General features: G+C 40.4%; 1 protein-coding gene across 1 annotated transcript in view; it reads left to right on the top strand.

Moving 5' to 3' along the window:
• LOC138948324 (dolichol kinase-like) overlaps positions 1-19,146 on the top strand; it is a 20,261-nt gene extending 1,115 nt beyond the window's left edge. Inside the window, exons 3-12 of the mRNA XM_070319837.1 lie at positions 846-934; positions 4,423-4,581; positions 5,627-5,802; positions 6,637-6,684; positions 8,729-8,914; positions 9,782-10,015; positions 11,335-11,491; positions 13,265-13,363; positions 13,898-13,975; positions 16,876-19,146. Coding sequence (XP_070175938.1) covers positions 846-934; positions 4,423-4,581; positions 5,627-5,802; positions 6,637-6,684; positions 8,729-8,914; positions 9,782-10,015; positions 11,335-11,491; positions 13,265-13,363; positions 13,898-13,975; positions 16,876-17,015 — 1,366 coding nt within the window. The 3' untranslated portion in view covers positions 17,016-19,146. The remainder of the gene's footprint in view (positions 1-845; positions 935-4,422; positions 4,582-5,626; positions 5,803-6,636; positions 6,685-8,728; positions 8,915-9,781; positions 10,016-11,334; positions 11,492-13,264; positions 13,364-13,897; positions 13,976-16,875) is intronic.
• The last annotated feature ends 3,247 nt before the right edge of the window (positions 19,147-22,393 follow it).

Below are 22,393 nucleotides of genomic sequence, written 5' to 3'. Positions count from 1 at the left end.
CAAAAAAGATTTTTGTAAAACATCAAATTCTACCGATGTTGCTAAGCATCTCGTGACATTCAGCAAGATCAGGAAAACACTACAGGAAACGCACCCGGTTATACACCTACAGGGAATCCACCCACTTTTGGTTGAAAAAGACCCCTTCTGCCATACTGCGGGTTAGGACTGGTGGAATTTGGGACATTGACAAAAGGTCATTTTAAGACTGTGCACTTTAACCATAAGTGTACTCACTATATGCCCTGACCCCCCTTTCTCAACCTCAAAAATGCTAGGTTTTGACGAGTAAAGTAAGAAAGAGGGTTTCTTGGGGACAGCTTGTCACGTGGAAGGCTAGGCTTGCCAGGGGTAGGCGAGCTGTCCAGAGTTGCTCGCTGCACAAGAAAACATGGCTACTGCACAGTTGACAATCCTGTTCACTGTTCACTGACAACTGCAGACGGCTCTTTCGATGTTAACTGATCAAATGTAAATCCTCTGGTTTTGCTACAGTTAAATTAAGTCATTTGTTGTTGTGTATTTGTTTTTACATGTTTCATGTAAAAATCTGTTTGAAATTTTTCTTATGTCAGATCTGCGTGATACAGAAAATTAATGAAATTACATAAAAGATACAGTAGCAGAATATGTATCCATTAAAACAAATATTCATCGGAAGAAATAAAAAATACAAATATATATTTAACAGTTAACACCCACTGATTTATGTTTACCGGTATACATTTGAAATAAAACAAATATTTGTCACAGAAAGGTTGCAGCATTGCTGGCCATTGGCATGATAAGTAAGATAGAAGATTTTTTTAGATTGTGTTCACTTTTCTTGATACTGATGTTTTCAGTCCTGGAGTATCATGTGGGGTGCATTGTGTGCTGCTGGTACCTCTGGCTGTTCTGGCTGAAGCACTGCCAGCTCCTTCATCAGAAACTGGTGTGTGGGTGTGTGTGAGTTTGTGTTGTGTTTGTGTGTGTGCATCAAAGAATATTTATATGGTGTGATGCTGAAAGTGTAAACATGTGTGGGTGTGCACAAGCAAAAGAGAAATACAGTGGAACCTCATTTTTACGACCTTCAAAAATCTTAAGAAAATCAGATCCTAAAAGAGAGTGAGTCTTAAAATGGAGGTGAATTTACAGAGGCTATGAACAGAACATCTGAGAAAAGAGGGTCTTAAAAGGAAGGAAGTCTTAAATTGGGGGGTCTTAAAAGGGGGTTCCACTGTATTACAGCTTTATTTGTGTTGTTTAAAGGCAGAGTAAGCCTCCCGTAAACCATCACAGATACGGTCAGGCTTTTACACACAGTACAAACACCCTTTCATTTAAACACTCACCAATTGAGAACATCCTAGGTGCCCTCCGTAAAGAGCGAACAATTTTCAAAGAATTTATTTTTGCGTGGTTTATCTTACCCCTGAGCCATCGTGAACCCGTGTGATCCAGTTTTCCCTTTTCACAATGCAGTCGTCATAGTTAGTCATTTGAATGCGACTCGACGTGAGCTTATCTACAATAGCACGTTTTTTTATGCACGAAACAACGGCTGTGGTTCACAAGAACTCTAGCGATGGCTTTTGATTGTTGAGAGGAACGGCGATTTGCACTGATAAACCGGCCGTCGTCTGCTACGACCCTTGCGTGACCCTGCTTCCGGGCTTTTCTTTTTTTAAACTTTCACAACTTCGAATTGTTCTGATCTTGTCTTGATGAAAAACGAATTCTTTTATGATTAAAGAATGTTTGTGTAACAAGCTGTCAATTTATTATTTAGATTTTAAAAGTTAGGTCTAGCGCAAAAACGAGGCGCCGTTGTTGTTAACGGAACAAGTCTACGAAAATAAATTCTTGGAAAATGTCTCACGCTCGACAGAAAGCAGCCAGGATGTTCCCGTTCGGTGAGCGTTCAAATGGAAGTATGCTTGTACTGTATTTAGACGCTCGGGGAGCTCTGTGATGGTTTACGGGAGGCTTACTGTGCCTTTAAGTCAAGTGTTATGACCCTAGTCATTTAGCTGTTTGAACAGAAAACACATTATTATAAAGAACATGTTGGTATAAAAACCGGCGGGGATGTAGCTCAGTCGGTAGCGCGCTGGGTTTGTATCCAGTTGGCCGCTGTCAGCGTGAGCTTGTCCCCACATTCGGCGAGAGATTTATTTCTCAGAGTCAACTTTGTGTGCAGACTCTCCTCGGTGTCCGAACACCCCCGTGTGTACACGCAAGCACAAGACGGTAAAAAACGGTCATACACGTAAAATTCTACTCGTGCAAAAAACACGAGTGTACGTGGGAGTTTCAGCCCATGAACGCAGAAGAAGAAGAAGAAGAAGAAGGTATAAAAACCTTAGAAATATTGGAATGTACGCGCTCTAAGCGTATAGGACAAGAGAGAGCGAGAGTGATGCAGAACTAACCTCCTGGCACCTAAGAGAAAGAACAAGTTGCGTAAGGCGAAAATACAACATTTAGTCAAGTAGCTGTCGAACTCACAGAATGAAACTGAACGCAATGCCATTTTTCAGCAAGACCGTATACTCGTAGCATCGTCAGTCCACCGCTCATGGCAAAGGCAGTGAAATTGACAAGAAGAGCGGGGTAGTAGTTGCGCTAAGAAGGATAGCACGCTTTTCTGTACCTCTCTTTGTTTTAACTTTCTGAGCGTGGTTTTAATCCAAACATATCATATCTATATGTTTTTGGAATCAGGAACCGACAAGGAATAAGATGAAAGTGTTTTTAAATTGATTTGGACAATTTAATTTTGATAATAATTTTTATATATTTAATTTTCAGAGCTTGTTTTTAATCCAAATATTTCAGAGCTTGTTTTTAATCCAAATATAACATATTTATATGTTTTTGGAATCAGAAAATGATGGAGAATAAGATGAACGTAAATTTGGATCGTTTTATAAATTTTTATTTTTTTTTTACAATTTTCAGATTTTAAATGACCAAAGTCATTAATTAATTTTTAAGCCACCAAGCTGAAATGCAATACCGAAGTCCGGGCTTCGTCGAAGATTACTTGACCAAAATTTCAACCAATTTGGTTGAAAAATGAGGGCGTGACAGTGCCGCCTCGACTTTCACGAAAAGCCGGATATGACGTCATCAAAGACATTTATCAAAAAAATACCCAGGAACTCTCATGTCAAATTTCATAAAGATCGGTCCAGTAGTTTAGTCTGAATCGCTCTACACACACACACACATACACCACGACCCTCGTCTCGATTCCCCCCTCTACGTTAAAACATTTAGTCAAAACTTGACTAAATGTAACAAGTCGCGTAAGGCGAAAATACAATATTTAGTCAAGTAGCTGTCGAACTCACAGAATGAAACTGAACGCAATGCCATTTTTCAGCAAGACCGTATACTCGTAGCATCGTCAGTCCACCGCTCATGGCAAAGGCAGTGAAATTGACAAGAAGAGCGGGGTAGCAGTTGCGCTAAGAAGGATAGCACGCTTTTCTGTACCTCTCTTTGTTTTAACTTTCTGAGCGTGTTTTTAATCCAAACATATCATATCTATATGTTTTTGGAATCAGGAACCGACAAGGAATAAGATGAAAGTGTTTTTAAATTGATTTGGTCAATTTAATTTTGATAATAATTTTTATATATTTAATTTTCAGAGCTTGTTTTTAATCCGAATATAACATATTTATATGTTTTTGGAATCAGCAAATGATGGAGAATAAGATAAACGTAAATTTGGATCGTTTTATAAATTTTTATTTTTTTTTACAATTTTCAGATTTTTAATGATCAAAGTCATTAATTAATTTTTAAGCCACCAAGCTGAAATGCAATACCGAAGTCCGGGCTTCATCGAAGATTACTTGACCAAAATTTCAACCAATTTGGTTGAAAAATGAGGGCGTGACAGTGCCGCCTCAACTTTCACGAAAAGCCGGATATGACGTCATCAAAGACATTTAGTTTAGTCTGAATCGCTCTACACAGACACACACGCACACACGCACATACACCACGACCCTCGTTTCGATTCCCCCTCGATGTTAAAATATTTAGTCAAAACTTGACTAAATATAAAAAGAACCCCAAGCATTGAAATGAGCAAGCCACTGTTTTACAACAAAAAAAACCCCATGGTTTCAAAACATTTTGATTCTTATGCTTTCTGTATTTTTTTTCAAACTAATGAGTCATTATTCTTCTAGATAACTTTAAAAAGGTATGTGGGAGGTGTGTTTATAACCTGCCCTGTTATATAGTGCTATATGTCTAATGTAAAAACAATGTCCTGTTTGTATTATTGTTATGTACCACGCCTGAATTTCTCTATGAGATAATAAAGTATTCTTATTCTTATCCTTATTGATCTCTTTTTGTTTCAAGCTAGACCCTGTGTACAATTCCATAGACTGATTGACTTTGTTGCAATTGCAGGTAACTCAGAAAGACTGCCAGAGGTGACATTCCTGTTGGCAACAGGGTGTGGGATGCTGCTCTTGGTTCCCTCCCAGCTGAAATTAAAAAACAGCATTCTGTACTTTGTGCTGGTCATCTCCTCAAGCGTTTTCCTCATGTTGTCATGCTTTTATGCCGGTAAGAATAAAAAGGCAAGAATTATTAATTTAATCATTCACAAAATGAAACATTAACTAGATAAAAATACTGACTTAATGCTCTTTTGGCAATATCTAATCCAGATTGAGTTTTGTCATCATACACTGAACAAATCTCAAAATGTTCACTCTTCTTTCAGTACATGTATGTGATGTCACTTCCATGAGCGATATATCTGGAGTATGCTGGTCTTTGGAGTGAACAGGCAGACAACTGATCTTCAGAAAATGAACAGACTTGGCTCAGTTAGACGTTCTTTCTTCAATCTCAAAATGATGAGAGTAATGATGTAACAAAAACAACAGGAATGATACAGAAGGTTGTTAGGAGGTATTCAAATCAAGGTTAGACTGTCATGCTGTACTGTAAAGGGAAACATGTGGTGTAGTAAGACTGCTGGTAAAAATAAAGTCTTTGAGACACTTCTAGCCAGTGTAGACTTATTGAAAGAGGTAAAAAAAACAACACAACAGAATGTGGTAAATCATGTACAGTAGTCCCCCTTTCAAAGCAGCCGCTCTGGATAGAGTTGTCTGCCAGGCCTTGAGATTGAGCTATTTATAGCTATACATTTGTTGTGCTTTGGTTAGACAATACCTGTGAAATGTCGAGAGCTGTTTGCGATAGCTAGGGTTGCTGTTTGTGACTGCTGTTATTTCCTGGTGTGCTCTTGCTATCGCTTGCGTTCACATGGCAGTTTTTATGGGGCTATTTATTCATCTCTAATTCTTGTTTGACTAGCTTTGCTTCCAAAAGTAATTTGAGTGCTTTCTTGCACTTGGTTACACATGAGAATGCTTGAAAAAGAACTAAACACCAACAGCGAAAAAGCTTATCAGGGAAACTGTTGAAAATAGGGGGAGGCTTAACGCCCTCACAGGAAATTTCCTATTAGGGACATGTCCGTGGTGATATGTTAAATGGCTAAGAAAAGGGAGGACGAAGGGAGGATGACGGAGAGGGTAAGAGTGATGATGGTAAAAGTTGATTAAAACTGTAAGAAAGATTTGTACTTTTATTGCAGGAGGTTTTTTGATGCCATGGTTGATTGGCTTTGTGGTGGTGATGTGCACAGCCTACTACTTGCCCACTATGTGTCCCTTGTCCTTCACATTTGGGGAGCTCAGTGTCGTGTGCCACATACTGGGCTCTGCTATCTTCAGGATGGTTTCATGGATGGACGTGTTTGCTTTTGATGAGGTAATCAGTTTGTGATATGTCTGTCTGCAGCTCAACCATCTTGCATAATTAGTTTGCGGACTGTTCATATTTAGATGCAGCTCTAAAAATTAATTTGTAAATGGACATGTAATTTTCACAACCTACCAAACAAATAATTTACACCACTTGTGGAAATCCTCTTCTGAGTGACGGTATTCAATGCTTCCTTATTTGATATGTCTGTCTACAGCTAAACCATCTTGCATCATTAGTTTACAGACCGTTCATATTCAGATGCAGGTCTGAAATAGTAAATGGACAAGTAATTTTCAAAACCCACCAAACAAGTTATGATTACCACTTGTATACTAATAAAGTACTTTACCCCCCCCCCCCCCCTTGTGGAATTCCTCTTCTGAGTGAAGGTATTCAGTGCTTCCTCGTTTAGGTATGCAGGAAATAATAAAAGGATTTAGGTGAAGGTGTGAAAGCTGAAAATGATAGAGACTTTAAAAAAAATGCAATAGGTGTGGTTTTGAATTATGCATAAGGTGTTTGTTATAAATCACTCTGCCTCATTCTGTTTGAAATAAATCTAATATACAGTCAATAAAATCTGGTGCTGTTTTTGTGTATGAGTAAGGTTGTGACATAAGTCACTTCTGCAATATGTTAGGTGCTTGATATTATGTACTGTAAAAGAACTCTATAACTGTTTTAGTGCGAGATTAAGGTTGCGGCGGAAATCAGTTTAATGACGATATGCTAGGATTATTAAAAGATAACATTAGGTTCGCATCTAAACATTCAGAGAAGCTGATTTTCCCTTTGGAAACTGATAAATGCAAACTTTTTTTACTGTCTTTTTTGCAGAGGAGGCCTGTTGTCACCCATGAATTGTACGTGTATAACTTTATAAGTGTGAGTACAATATTTTGTATGCAATCAAAGCTAAAGGCTGTGCGTGTGGGTGATCGAGTGGCTGTGTGCATGCATGTGTCTGTGTGTGTAATGTGTGAATGTGCGAGTGTGTCTGTGTGTGTAATGTGTGAATGTGCGAGTGTGCATGTGTCTGTGTGTGAATGTGCGAGTGTGCATGTGTCTGTGTGTGAATGTGCAAGTGTGCATGTGTCTGTGTGTGAATGTGCAAGTGTGCATGTGTCTGTGTGTGAATGTGCAAGTGTGCATGTGTCTGTGTGTGAATGTGCGAGTGTGCATGTGTCTGTGTGTGAATGTGCGAGTGTGCATGTGTCTGTGTGTGAATGTGCGAGTGTGCATGTGTCTGTGTGTGAATGTGCGAGTGTGCATGTGTCTGTGTGTGAATGTGCGAGTGTGCATGTGTCTGTGTGTGAATGTGCGAGTGTGCATGTGTCTGTGTGTGAATGTGCGAGTGTGCATGTGTCTGTGTGTGAATGTGCGAGTGTGCATGTGTCTGTGTGTGAATGTGCGAGTGTGCATGTGTCTGTGTGTGAATGTGCGAGTGTGCATGTGTCTGTGTGTGAATGTGTGAATGTGCGAGTGTGCATGTGTCTGTGTGTGAATGTGCGAGTGTGCATGTGTCTGTGTGTGAATGTGCGAGTGTGCATGTGTCTGTGTGTGAATGTGCGAGTGTGCATGTGTCTGTGTGTGAATGTGCGAGTGTGCATGTGTCTGTGTGTGAATGTGCGAGTGTGCATGTGTCTGTGTGTGAATGTGCGAGTGTGCATGTGTCTGTGTGTGAATGTGCGAGTGTGCATGTGTCTGTGTGAGAATGTGCGAGTGTGCATGTGTCTGTGTGTGAATGTGCGAGTGTGCATGTGTCTGTGTGTGAATGTGCGAGTGTGCATGTGTCTGTGTGTGAATGTGCGAGAGTGCATGTGTCTGTGTGTGAATGTGCGAGTGTGCATGTGTCTGTGTGTGAATGTGCGAGTGTGCATGTGTCTGTGTGTGAATGTGCGAGTGTGCATGTGTCTGTGTGTGAATGTGCGAGTGGGCATGTGTCTGTGTGTGAATGTGCGAGTGTGCATGTGTCTGTGTGTGAATTTGCGAGTGTGCATGTGTCTGTGTGTGAATGTGCGAGTGTACATGTGTCTGTGTGTGAATGTGCAAGTGTACATGTGTCTGTGTGTGAATGTGTCTGTGTGTGAATGTGCGAGTGTGCATGTGTCTGTGTGTGAATGTGCGAGTGTGCATGTGTCTGTGTGAATGTGCGAGTGTGCATGTGTCTGTGTGGGAATGTGCGAGTGTGCCAGTGTCTGTGTGTGAATGTGCGAGTGTGCATGTGTCTGTGTGTGAATGTGCGAGTGTGCATGTGTCTGTGTGTGAATGTGCGAGTGTGCATGTGTCTGTGTGTGAATGTGCGAGTGTGCATGTGTCTGTGTGTGCATAGTTGTGCATGTGCATGTTTTTTATGTTCATGTATAATAAACGTGCATGTGGGGATGATGTTTATGAGCTCTTTCTTTATGTTCATGTATAATAAACGTGTATGTGGGGATGATGTTTATGGGCTCTTTCTTTATGTTCATGTATAATAAACGTGTATGTGGGGATGAGGTTTATGGGCTCTTTCTGTATGTTCATGTATAATAAACGTGTATGTGGGGATGAGGTTTATGGGCTCTTTCTGTATGTTCATGTATAATAAACGTGTATGTGGGGATGAGGTTTATGGGCTCTTTCTTTATGCAGTCTTATCTTGCTGATTCTGCTATTATTTTTGTATGGAAGCTAATTTTGGATCAAGGAAGGAGACAGACATTGCCGTACAAAAATGACATTTTACTTTGTTTATGCAGGGATTTATTTGTATAATTGTTTTTACAATAGAATCCTCCTTTTATGACACTAGCTTTCCAGATTTTATTTGAGACTGCATTACTCCCACATTTAAAACATGATTTTCTCAGTTTTTGTTTTGGTCTTTAAAGGAGACTTCCACTGTATTTAAAGATCCAATCACCAACATTTTTTCTTCATATTTCAGGTGCTGTTGCTGTTTGTGACACTGGCATCAGTGCTGGTGTTCTCCTGGGATTGGTGTGACAACATTATACCCTTCATCCTAGTCTACGTGGCGTGTGCGCTCATGGCCATTGGAACACTCATGTTTCTTACTGACCACCAGCCTCTGCTGTGGCTCTTTGTGTTCATCTTTGGGGAAAATAGGAGGGTATGTGTTTTTCATTCATGCAGTCCTTGTTCGGCCCACTGATTGTACAAAGATAATAATAAAGATAAGCTTACCATCCCGAAGAAGGCAGTAATGTGCCGAAATATTGATTATAGATATAAACGTACCTAACCTGGTTACTGGTGTGTTTTCTTTTTATTTAAAGACAATAATAGTAATGATAATGAACACTTATATAGCGCAAACCACTGAATGTTTTTGTGCTCTCCGCGCTTCACAGTATCAAACTACAAGTAACAATACACAAAATTAACACATAATAACAACTACGTAAGATACAAGTTGAATCTATTTATTACGACCACCAAAGGGACAGGCCACAAGTAGTCATGATAGACAGGTGGTCACTATATGTAAAGGTGAAATATATAGGAATAAATTTTTTCACTGAGCCTAGTGGTAGTGAGTAGGTGGTCGTTGGCAAGAGGTGTTGTCCGGGCAGGTTTGATTCCACATGCATCTGAAGACAAAACATTTTCTTTTTTTCTCAGTGTATAACACTCACACACACATGCAGACATGCACGCTCATATGCACGCACGTACACACACACACACACATACACTTATGTATGTACACAAACACACACACAAGAAAACAGGGAGACACTCCTTTCCTGTTGGAGGAAACCTCTGACCTAATAAAGGGAGATAACACTTTTTCTACCTCTACTACCAGGGTTAAGGTCAAGAACAATTAATTTTTTTGCCAATTTGCAAGCTTAAATACATTAATGAATTAAACAGACAGTTGACAAAATAACAAGTAAGTTTGTCCAGAATAAGTTTCCTTTGCTTCAGCCTGACTTGAACGACTTTTGAATTTTTTAAATATTTTTTGTTATAGATATCTCTTTTGGTATGGTGGTCTGCTGTTGCGGTCATAACCATCATTGGTTTTACACTCTACACTCAACACCTCAGCACCAACCCATCAGGGAAAGGCAACCGTGCATCGACAACGGCTCGCAAGGTGTTCCACATGGTCGTCGTTGGTGTGTACGTTCCAGGGCTGGCGGTGGATCCATTTTTTCTTCTTCTGGCGTCAGTGGTCGCATTTGCTGTACTCTGTGTGTTAGAGGTATGGTAGATTTGAATGGAATTTAAGCATACGATTTAAAATTTAGTATAATTTATTTTATGTTATTTTTTTATTTAAAAAAGAAGAAATTACTGGAGAGAGAGAGAGACAAAAACTCAGAGAGAGAGAGAGAGAGAGAGAGAGAGAGAGAGAGAGAGAGAGAGAGAGAGAGAGAGAGTGTTTCTGAAGAAGGTTTCTGGAATAGTTTCAAAAACAATGCACTTAGCTGTACATTCATACTTTTATGTGAATGCATTAGAAATTAACTAGCTGCAGACAAAACGTGCCGGTTTCATTTGTGTCTTTCTCTCTGTGTTCATGTGTAGTGTTGTTTCCATGTTTACATACCAGTCTCTCTTGATTTTGCTATCAGATTTGAAACTCAGTTTTTACACCTTTGAACAAGGCACTAACTTTGTTCCAGGTTTCACGGCTGATCAACGTTCAATGGCTGGGCTCAGTTTTTACACCTTTGAACAAGGCACTAACGTTGTTCCAGGTTTCACGGCTGATCAACGTTCAATGGCTGGGCTCAGTTTTTACACCCTTGAACAAGGCACTAACGTTGTTCCAGGTTTCACGACTGATCAACGTTCAGTGGCTGGGCTCAGTTTTTACACTTTGAACAAGGCACTAACTTTGTTCCAGGTTTCACGACTGATCAACGTTCAGTGGCTGGGCTCAGTTTTTACACTTTGAACAAGGCACTAACTTTGTTCCAGGTTTCACGACTGATCAACGTTCAATGGCTGGGCTCAGTTGTTACACCTTTGAACAAGGCACTAACTGTGTTCCAGGTTTCACGACTGATCAACGTCCAATGGCTGGGCTCAGTTTTTACACCTTTGAACAAGGCACTAACTTTGTTCCAGGTTTCACGACTGATCAACGTCCAATGGCTGGGCTCAGTTTTTACACCTTTGAACAAGGCACTAACTTTGTTCCAGGTTTCACGACTGATCAACGTCCAATGGCTGGGCTCAGTTTTTACACCTTTGAACAAGGCACTAACTTTGTTCCAGGTTTCACGACTGATCAACGTCCAATGGCTGGGCTCAGTTTTTACACCTTTGAACAAGGCACTAACTTTGTTCCAGGTTTCACGGCTGATCAACGTTCAATGGCTGGGCTCAGTTTTTACACCTTGAACAAGGCACTAACTTTGTTCCAGGTTTCACGGCTGATCAACGTTCAATGGCTGGGCTCAGTTTTTACACTTTGAACAAGGCACTAACTGTGTTCCAGGTTTCACGACTGATCAACGTTCAGTGGCTGGGCTCAGTTTTTACACTTTGAACAAGGCACTAACTTTGTTCCAGGTTTCACGACTGATCAACGTTCAATGGCTGGGCTCCGCTGTTGAAAATTCATTTCGAGTGTTTGTGGATGATCGGGACCAAGGGCCAGTACTCCTGACACATGTCTACCTGCTTGTGGGGTTGTCCTTACCTCTATGGCTCTCGCACAGGATTGTAGGTTAGTTCTTTATGTGTCCGTTGTCTGGGTCGCACATTGAGTTGGCGTTTCTTGTTAGCATGGAAAATCAGAAGATAATCTGGCACATTGATTGTGTACATGTATTTCATGTGTCACAAATGAGAATCTTCAGACTTAGGGCTGAAATGAGACTTTTTGTGAGCTCCAAGGCATAATTTCAGACCTGTTTTTGTGATCCATCCTCAGGCTTAGTGTACATGTATTATGATTTGGAGCTATAATATTTTTTCTGACTTTTTCTTGTATTTTTGTTCCCGTGTCTGAAAATGTTTTTACATGGCTAAGCTTACCAAAACTACTTCTTAACATGGCACAGAGAAGAGTAATAGTCAAAAACTCAAAGCATGTGTGCTTGTCACCATGGTAAGCTGAAAAGGGTTCATTGTTTGTTAGAATGGCAAAAGAGAAGGAGCATGACCAGCGCTACAGACCGGCTCAGTGGCCTAGTGGATAAGACATCGGCCTCCTAATCGGAAGGTCAAGATGTTCAAATCCCGGCCGCGGCCGCCTGGTGGGTTAAGGTGGAGATTTTTCCGATCTCCCAGGTCAACTCATGTGGAGACCTGCTAGTGCCTTATCCCCCTTTGTGTGTACACGCAAGCACAAGACCAAGTGCGCACAGAAAAGATCCTGTAATCCATGTCTGAGTTCAGTGGGTTATAGAAACACGAAAATATCCAGCATGCTTCCCCCGAAAGCGGTGTATGGCTGCCTAAATGGCGGGGTAAAAACGGTCATACACGTAAAAGCTGTGGGAGTTTCAGCCCATGAACGAAACAAAGAAACAAACCAGCACTACTTGTGCACAGAAAGAGATTCTGAGTGTTACATGCTAGTATGGCGCATCCAAGAGGGAAGTAGCTTGCCAAAAGAGTTGTTCGTTTGTCAGCTGTTATATTTTTATTTCATGGCTTGGAAACACTTTGCACCTTGTAACAAAATAAGGAAAAAAAATGCAGTGCTGTCTATATATTAACCCCTTCACTGCCACAGTATAACAGCATTTTGGTATTGCTGTGCGCCAGGGCAAATTTTGCTTTTTTCGGTAGGTTCACTAATCTGTTCACTGCTCAATCATTTATTGAGATATCTCTTAGATCTTTGGCATGTGGTTTGCTTACACTCTTGGCTATTATGTGATAACATGATCATTGGACTTTGCTTGTGATTGTTATAGTAAAAATTGATATAATGACCATTTTTGTCAAAAATTACAGTTTCCAAAACTTTCACACACACACTGCAGCATGTAAAACCGCAGAAAACGCAGCTAAAACTGGTGTCAAACATCAGGTACTCACATTACAGCCCATAACAGTATTCTTCTGTGTGGTAATCCATAAATCACTTCTTGTAGAGCTTCCAGAACACTGTATCATTTGAAAACAGCAGGTCTACGAGTTGATGTCCGACTTTCGACCGCCATTTTGAATCTTATAGATCGAAAAAAGCTTCTAAAAAAGTTTTGACCACGTGGTACTAACTTATTTGAACAGTCAATGGGAAAGAACTGTGTTTAAACCCCTACAAGAAGTTGCACAGTGGTTACCTCCCATTTAGTTTTCACAAATGTCCTGAAAAGTGCTGATGTACATGCCACGTACTAGGTATGTGTATGGGCGTATGACAAACCAAACATGACCACGTACCTAGTACGTGCTGGGCAGTGAAGGGGTTAATGAAGCGGTTCTGCAGGGTACTTCAGTTCAATCAGAAATGAGAATTTTGATCATGATTTTCAATGGTTTTCAGTTGGCGATATCAGAAATTACTGTGGGGTGATATCACTGGGCATTGGAGATACAGTGGCATGTGTGGTTGGGATGCGATATGGAAATACAAAATGGCCAGGTTTGTGAAAGATCTTTATTTTAGTTAGCTTTCCCTTGAATCAGTCATTTTCAAATGACAAAAAAAGAGTGAACAAAATCTTTGTTAAAATTGCTGAAAAAAACACCTGTGTATGAGACTGTTGATTGCGCAGTTTAGTTAAAACATGTATTGATATTTTTTAGGTTGGTGGCTGTTTATTTTATTATTTGGGGTACAGAGAGTATTCTACATTTTAGACTGATTGATTACATGCAACTGTGATTGCTTGCTTTGGTGGTTTATGTTGTGCTATGTAGTTATGGCTCTTCTCTTTAATATTTAAGTACGCTATATCCACACTATAACACTTTTTCTCCTGTTGCTGAAAGCTTTAATGGTTACAAAATAAATGCACAAGATATGTTTTTAGGGGATGGTTCCAAACAGATTTGGTTATTCTTGTTTATCAAAATCTCTTAAAAACATTTGTCCTTGAAATATTTACTTGTTTTTTTGCATTGCTTTCCTTAACATTTTCTATCAAAATCAAAGTGTTTTCTTGTATGTTGACAGGCACAAAGAAAAGTGTTCAAGGAACGTTGGCCTCTGTCTTTGCCCAGCTTGTCTTCATAATATTTTCATTTTATGTTGGTACGTACACCAGAATATTATGTGCATTGATGTGTTTCCAGGTCATGTGTGTGTGTGTGTGTGTGTGTGTGTGTGTGTGTGTGTGTGTGAGAGAGAGAGATAGAGGGAGAGAACTCAGAACTCGGAATATTTACTGCTCCCACGCTAAGTGCCCATTGGCTTGGCGAAAGTCCGACTGAACAAACGAACATAGAGCTATGTACATAACTTTACAGTCGTGGGTTATTATCCATGTTGTCTTTAAAGTGCGATCATTCTTTGAGTCACGTATTAGCTACGAATTATAAATACTAATTCATGGTTTTTGAGTCACTTGAGAAAAAGTGACTCTATGTAATCGGTCAGTGTTAGTCTGTCCGGCCGGCCGTCCATCCGTAGACACCACCTTAACGTTGGACTTTTCTCGGAAACTATCAAAGCGATCGGGCTCATATTTTGTTTAGTCGTGACCTCCAATGACCTCTACACTTTAACGATGGTTTCGTTGACCTTTGACCTTTTTCAAGGTCACAGGTCAGCGTCAAAGGAAAAATTAGACATTTTATATCTTTTCTCGGAAACTATCAAAGCGATCGGGCTCATATTTTGTTTAGTCGTGACCTCCAATGACCTCTACACTTTAACGATGGTTTCGTTGACCTTTGACCTTTTTCAAGGTCACAGGTCAGCGTCAAAGGAAAAATTAGACATTTTATATCTTTGACAAAGTTCATCGGATGTGATTGAAACTTTGTAGGATTATTCTTTACATCAAAGTATTTACATCTGTAGCCTTTTACGAACGTTATCAGAAAAACAAGGGAGATAACTAGCCTTTTCTGTTCGGCAACACACAACTTAACGTTGGGCTTTTCTCGGAAACTATAAAAGTGACCGGGCTCAAATTTTATGTGAACGTGACTCATTGTGTTGTGAATAGCAATTTCTTCCTGTCCATCTGATGCCTCATATAATATTCAGAACTGCGAAAGTGACTCGATCGAGCGTTTGCTCTTCTTGTTATTACTATGTAATTTGTAAATCAAAACAGCCTTGTACATTTTTTGCAAAAATTCATAGGTCCTGTTGTCAGGAGTCAACGATATTTACAATAAAAAGTAATTTAAAATATTATTTGAACTTCTTGCAAAATCTGCCATAAAACATTTTCACGCACATATATAAAGTAACTAGATGAATACCCGGCTTTGCCGGGTGGATCGCGAGGCAGAGTATGCAGCGTGGCGGTTCGCCGGCTTAGAGTACGTGTTGAAAATTTTCATCGACCAGTTTGTGTCTGAATATGCCCACCAAATTTGATGCAGATCCGTCGAGAACTTTGGCAGTGCATCGCGAACAGACAGACACTCAGATACACACACAGACAGTAGTCGTACCCACCATCTACTGTACAGCTTATTAATGGTTGCAATGAATATTTACGATAGGAGGGGTAGTATTAGTGGCAATATTTTGAAGATGGGAGGGATTTTGTACACAAATTGCAATACTTAAATCTGAACCAACATTGAAAACTCGGCAGGTTTCAAGTAGAAGGGAAGCTACTGCTGCTTCAGCAACCTAACGTTGTTGAATTGCGTAGATTGTTTCCCTTGGCACAGAAGCCGTATCCGCGGTTCACCGCGCCACGCCACGCTTAGAGCACGTGTTGAAAATTTTCATCGACAAGTTTGTGCCCGGGATCCACCTGAATTTGCCCACCAAATTTGAAGCAGATCCATCGAGAACTTTGGCCGTGCATCGCGAACACACACACACACACACACACACACACACACACACACACACACACACACACACACACACACACACACACACACACACACACACACACACACACACACACACACACACACACACACACACACACACACACACACACACACACACACACACACACACACACACACACACACACACACACACACACACACACACACACACACACACACACACACACACACACACACACACACACACACACACACACACACACACACACACACACACACACACACACACACACACACACACACACACACACACACACACACACACACACACACACACACACACACACACACACACACACACACACACACACACACACACACACACACACACACACACACACACACACACACACACACACACACACACACACACACACACACACACACACACACACACACACACACACACACACACACACACACACACACACACACACACACACACACACACACACACACACACACACACACACACACACACACACACACACACACACACACACACACACACACACACACACACACACACACACACACACACACACACACACACACACACACACACACACACACACACACACACACACACACACACACACACACACACACACACACACACACACACACACACACACACACACACACACACACACACACACACACACACACACACACACACACACACACACACACACACACACACACACACACACACACACACACACACACACACACACACACACACACACACACACACACACACACACACACACACACACACACACACACACACACACACACACACACACACACACACACACACACACACACACACACACACACACACACACACACACACACACACACACACACACACACACACACACACACACACACACACACACACACACACACACACACACACACACACACACACACACACACACACACACACACACACACACACACACACACACACACACACACACACACACACACACACACACACACACACACACACACAGTCGTGTATATATATATAGATAAGATAGATAGAAGGTGGGGTCTTGAAATTCATTTTTACAAAATGCTGTATTTTTGTCGCAGGTTGGTTGGAGAATCTGTCATGGCTGAACACAGTATTTGCTGTTCTGGTGTCTTCAGTATTCGAGGCCTTTGTCTCTCAGATTGATAATCTGGTTCTATCTTTGTTCATGATGGCTGCTTTACCTTCGATAAGACTTTAACTATGCAGAAATGATGAAACATGAAGGACCGCTTGAGGAGGAGTTGAGTTCAGAGACTTTAGTCCAGGATAACCTATCGAGGGTACAGTTTATCCCCGACTTAAGTATCTTCTAGCCTCCATTCTTGCATACTGCTCCAGATGTACAAGTTAATACAGTGGTGCTTGTGATGATACAGGGCCTAGCATTGTAAGCCGTTCGGCGTACTTTACGCCGAAATAACATCTCCAGTACGCGGAATTCGATTTGGTGTACGCCGAAATGCAAAAACCTGTTATTCCCAAACTATGGCTCCGAAAGGTTGCTATTTCTGTGAAGGCATAATTTAGTTGCTCAATCTTCTTTGGGGGGGGGGGGGGGGGGACATTTTAGGTCAAAAATCTCTAAAAAATCTTCAAATTCGGGGGGCTTTGCCCCTGGACCCCACCTTTGTAAGCTGAACTCACTTTTTCCAATGCTAGGCCCTGGATGATGACACCCTTTGGGGCCAGCCAAAAGTGTATCTCCATTTCAGGTGTCCTTTAATGACAGGTATATACTGGTCAGGACAGAGGGTAAAACAGGGGGCGTCCTTTATCGGGAGGTGTGCTATCACAGGTTCCACTGTATCTTCTTTTCTTCCTTTTTGGCTCACGTAAGTGTAGCCTATGCCATGATAAACTTTGTCTGTCTGTGCGTGTGTGTGTGTGTGTGTGAGTGTGTGTATGTGATAGAAACTTTAACATTTGAAGACGTCACATTATGGCGTAAGAGGGTTAGACGTCACGCGAAGGAATTACTGAAAGTCTCGGTCATTGTTATTTTGAGCGGGCCGAGACTAGTTGGCAGTCGTGTCCCTGTAAGTAGGCTACATGCAGACAGACAGATCTAGATCTAGTGTCTCGCTTTCTTGCACAGTGTCACCTATGCTTACTGTGTGTGTGTGTATGTGTGACGGAGTGATTGAGTTTGTGTTACTGTTTGTCGATTTCTTACGTGAGCCTTGAAGGCTTCGCCTCTTGTTTTGTTTGTTTTGATTAGGTTTTCAATAACCATGTCTGAAAATGCTGTCATTGTTTGAAAAGAAAACTTTGTTTATATGAATGCGACAATACTAGTGTCTGCAGAGGTTGAGGGTACAATTTCATACATGTTCCTTATGATGCTTACATAAACATTGATGGTTACAGGGCTAACACCTTTCCGGTTCTCGCCGGAAATCGGTTTTTTTGAAAACTGTTAAAACCGGAAAATCCGGTTTCTTAAAGTAAAACTTACAAAATATTTTTTTATTTTTAGTGTGGATGGTTGATGGAGGCAAAATTTGTATTATTTTATAATTTATTAACATACATTTTAGTACCAGGAGAGGCTGTTCTTTGTCCCTGCCGCCGTGGACCCTGGCCATTCAGGTTTTTCACTTTTTTTGTGTGTTAGCCCTGTGGTTGATGTGTGAGTGTGCGCACATGCATGCTTGTGTTTTATGAGGTACATGTATTTGGTACTGGCATTTTGTGTGGATGTGACAGATCGTGTCTTTTCAATGGTGGAGGATATACTATTGTACCTGATCTGTTCTGTGGTTTTGTTGTTGTTGCCAGTCTCCTCTGGGTGTGTGGGTGTTGTATTTAGATTTCTTACATTTTTGGATGGAAAATGATGGCTTATTTTGAGAATTTATTACATTTATGTTTTTTCAGGAGCAAGCTCACTTTTCATTCAGAGCTAAAGAAATGTGTGAATGTGTAAAGCAAGATTGCGTTAAGAGGAGTGTGCAGAGGTGAGAGTGAGAGTAGAACTGGATCAAAAGTGTTCCAACTGACATGGTCACACTTTCGTCGATTGTATAGAACTGTGACTTTAATAACCTGCATGTGGGCCAGAAATCTGTGTTGTTATGCTCTGTGCTTGCATCTGTATTTGTGTGTTGGTTTCTATGGTTGACTTCTACAGCAAATAAATGTGTGTGTGTTGTGCATGTGTGTACATGTGTGAGTGTGTAACTAAGCCTTTACAGCAAATGATTGTAAACTTTTGTTATAGGTGACTTATAGAGAGAAGAAAACATGTTGAAAAAAGATGTTCATGTTTTGACTATGAACTTTTAAAAAGCACAAGACCAATGAAAGCAAACCTGTTTCCTGTTTATGTGTGTGTGTGGTACAATTCTACTCATATTTATTGATCCAGTCTTAAAGAGACAATATTTATCCCAGCAAAGCCGAAAGATATTCCACGTACACTACTACTGACCTTGACTTCACTCATGTTCTTGCCGCGATTCAAAATAAGAAATCAATTTTTGGTGCCAAACTGTGGCTATCATTTCGGCTGGAAGTTCACCAAAAATTCGGAACATACTAACTTTAAAGGTGGTCGTCTACATTTTTGCTTTTTTTCAATAATCTTATGGTCAGATTTTGCTAAAAAGTTATGTCAGATGATGAATGAACCACGGGGAAAAAAGTTATAGAAAAAAAAATATATGTAAAAAAAGATTTTATTTTTGGGTAGCGTGACTCACGCTTCCAATATTTTGTTTTCTGTTTGCTGAGAACATGTGCTTTGCCTAAAAATACTGACCAATCAAATTCATGTCACTATGCTTATAGCCACGCCCAAACAAGTGCAGCAACAGTTTGACACTGGAGCGCTGTCCACGCTTTTTTTTAAACGCACGAAATGCACGGGATTTGAGAGGAGTTTTGCGCTTGGCATTTTCCAAATAAGGATATCCTACTATGAGTACTACCCTGGAATACTACAATGAATTTTCAAACGGCTACACTGGCTTCGTCTTTCCTGATCGAAAGGGGGTGTATTGTTGATAATTGTAGATACATGTAATAGACTCTGCATTTTAATGGTCAAATGGCGATTTTGGTATAAAAATGTAGACAAGGACCTTTAACATGGTGGGTGTCAACCAAGTCTTTGATTTTTGAATCAACGTTTCGTATGGTATTTTTATCTGTTGTCTTATTATTTGTTTTGTCTTTTAATGTGCACCACACTGAAATTTCTCTGTATGAGATAATAAAGTATTCGTATTCGTATTTCCCAAAGCCTAGCTACTGTAACCGGGTGGGGCAGTTTGAGAGTTTTCGATCATTTACTGCACCTCTCTCAGCTCTTTCAAACAACAGTTGAAAACTTTCTTTTTCACACAATACTACACCAACCCGGCCTAATGTCTTTTCTATCCCATTTCTGCACGTACCCCTCTCCCACAAAGTTGGCATGATTGTTGAAAGTGTTCGCTGGGTTTGTGTGTATATATAGTGTGTATAGCATATAATTATGAATATTGTGTGAACAGTACATGTGATTTTTGTCCGTATGGTTGATTGTTTTGTGAAGGGTGTACTTTTATATGTTCTATTCTGTAAATGTTCTTTTGTAAAGGGCCTAGAGCCATAGGTTAGGCACTTGAAAATGTCCAGTTATCATTATTATGTTCAGCTGCTTCCCCTGATACCAAGTCTAAAGCCAATGCATGCACAAATACAATGGAACCCCCCTTTTAAGACCTCCATAAGTAAAAAAACAAGTCGCGTAAGGCGAAAATACAACATTTAGTCAAGTAGCTGTCGAACTCACAGAATGAAACTGAACGCAACGCAATTTTTCAGCAAGATCGTATACTCGTAGCATCGTCTGAGTCCACCGCTCATGGCAAAGGCAGTGAAATTGACAAGAAGAGCGGTTTAGTAGTTGCGCTGAGAAGGATAGCACGCTTTTCTGTACCTCTCTTCGTTTTAACTTTCTGAGCGTGTTTTTAATCCAAACATATCATATCTATATGTTTTTGGAATCAGGAATCGACAAGGAATAAGATAAAAGTGTTTTTAAATTGATTTCGACAATTTAATTTTGATAATAATTTTTATATTTTTAATTTTCAGAGCTTATATAACATATTTATATGTTTTTGGAATCAGCAAATGACGGAGAATAAGATAAACGTAAATTTGGATCGTTTTATAATTTTTTTTTTTTTTTACAATTTTCAGATTTTTAATGACCTAAGTCATTAATTAATTTTTAAGCCACCAAGCTGAAATGCAATGCCGAAGTCCGGGCTTCGTCGAAGATTACTTGACCAAAATTTCAACCAATTTGGTTGAAAAATGAGAGCGTGACAGTGCCGCCTCAACTTTCACGAAAAGCCGAATATGACGTCATCAAAGACATTTATCAAACAAGAAGAGCAAACGCTCGATCGAGTCACTTTCGCAGTTCTGAATATTATATGAGGCATCAGATGGACAGGAAGAAATTGCTATTCACAACACAATGAGTCACGTTCACATAAAATTTGAGCCCGGTCACTTTTATAGTTTCCGAGAAAAGCCCAACGTTAAGTTGTGTGTTGCCGAACAGAAAAGGCTAGTTATCTCCCTTGTTTTTCTGATAACGTTCGTAAAAGGCTACAGATGTAAATACTTTGATGTAAAGAATAATCCTACAAAGTTTTAATCACATCCGATGAACTTTGTCAAAGATATAAAATGTCTAATTTTTCCTTTGACGCTGACCTGTGACCTTGAAAAAGGTCAAAGGTCAACGAAACCATCGTTAAAGTGTAGAGGTCATTGGAGGTCACGACTAAACAAAATATGAGCCCGATCGCTTTGATAGTTTCCGAGAAAAGTCCAACGTTAAGGTGGTGTCTACGGACGGCCGGCCGGACAGACTAACACTGACCGATTACATAGAGTCACTTTTTCTCAAGTGACTCAAAAAATGAAAAAAACGTCTGGGGATATCATACCCAGGAACTCTCATGTCAAATTTCATAAAGATCGGTCCAGTAGTTTAGTCTGAATCGCTCTACACACACACACACACACACACACACACGCACATACACCACGACCCTCGTCTCGATTCCCCCCTCTACGTTAATACATTTAGTCAAAACTTGACTAAATGTAATGAGGTCTTAAAAAGGAGGGAGTCTTAAAATAGGGGTAAATTTACAGAGGTTACGAACAGAAAATCTGAGAAATCAGGGTCTTAAAAGGGAGGAAGTCTTAAATTGGGGGTTCCACTGTAGATGATCTCTATCTCTTTCTGTCTGTCTCTCATTCTCTGTCTGTCTTCTTCTTCTTTGTTCATGGGCTTAGACTCCCACGTTCACTCATGTTTTTAGCACGAGTGGATTTTTACGTGTATGACCGTTTTTACCCTGCCATTCAGGCAGCATACGCCGATTTCGGGGGAATTCTCTGTCTGTAATGTCTCTCTCTCTCCGAAAGGTGTACATGTCTGTTTAGTGTGTGTTTTTGAATTGTGTGTCGTTGAATATCTCGCCATGGACTGATGTTTCCATAAAAAAAATATTCGGCATAACTGAATTGCTAACGTTCTGGTTAGCCTTTGAAAATTGAAGAATT

Source organism: Littorina saxatilis, linkage group LG1, assembly GCF_037325665.1.
Source record: "Littorina saxatilis isolate snail1 linkage group LG1, US_GU_Lsax_2.0, whole genome shotgun sequence".
Classification (NCBI taxonomy): Eukaryota; Metazoa; Mollusca; class Gastropoda; order Littorinimorpha; family Littorinidae; genus Littorina; species Littorina saxatilis.
The sequence above is the reverse complement of the archived record's forward strand: the minus strand, read 5'-3'. Positions and strand labels throughout refer to the sequence as shown.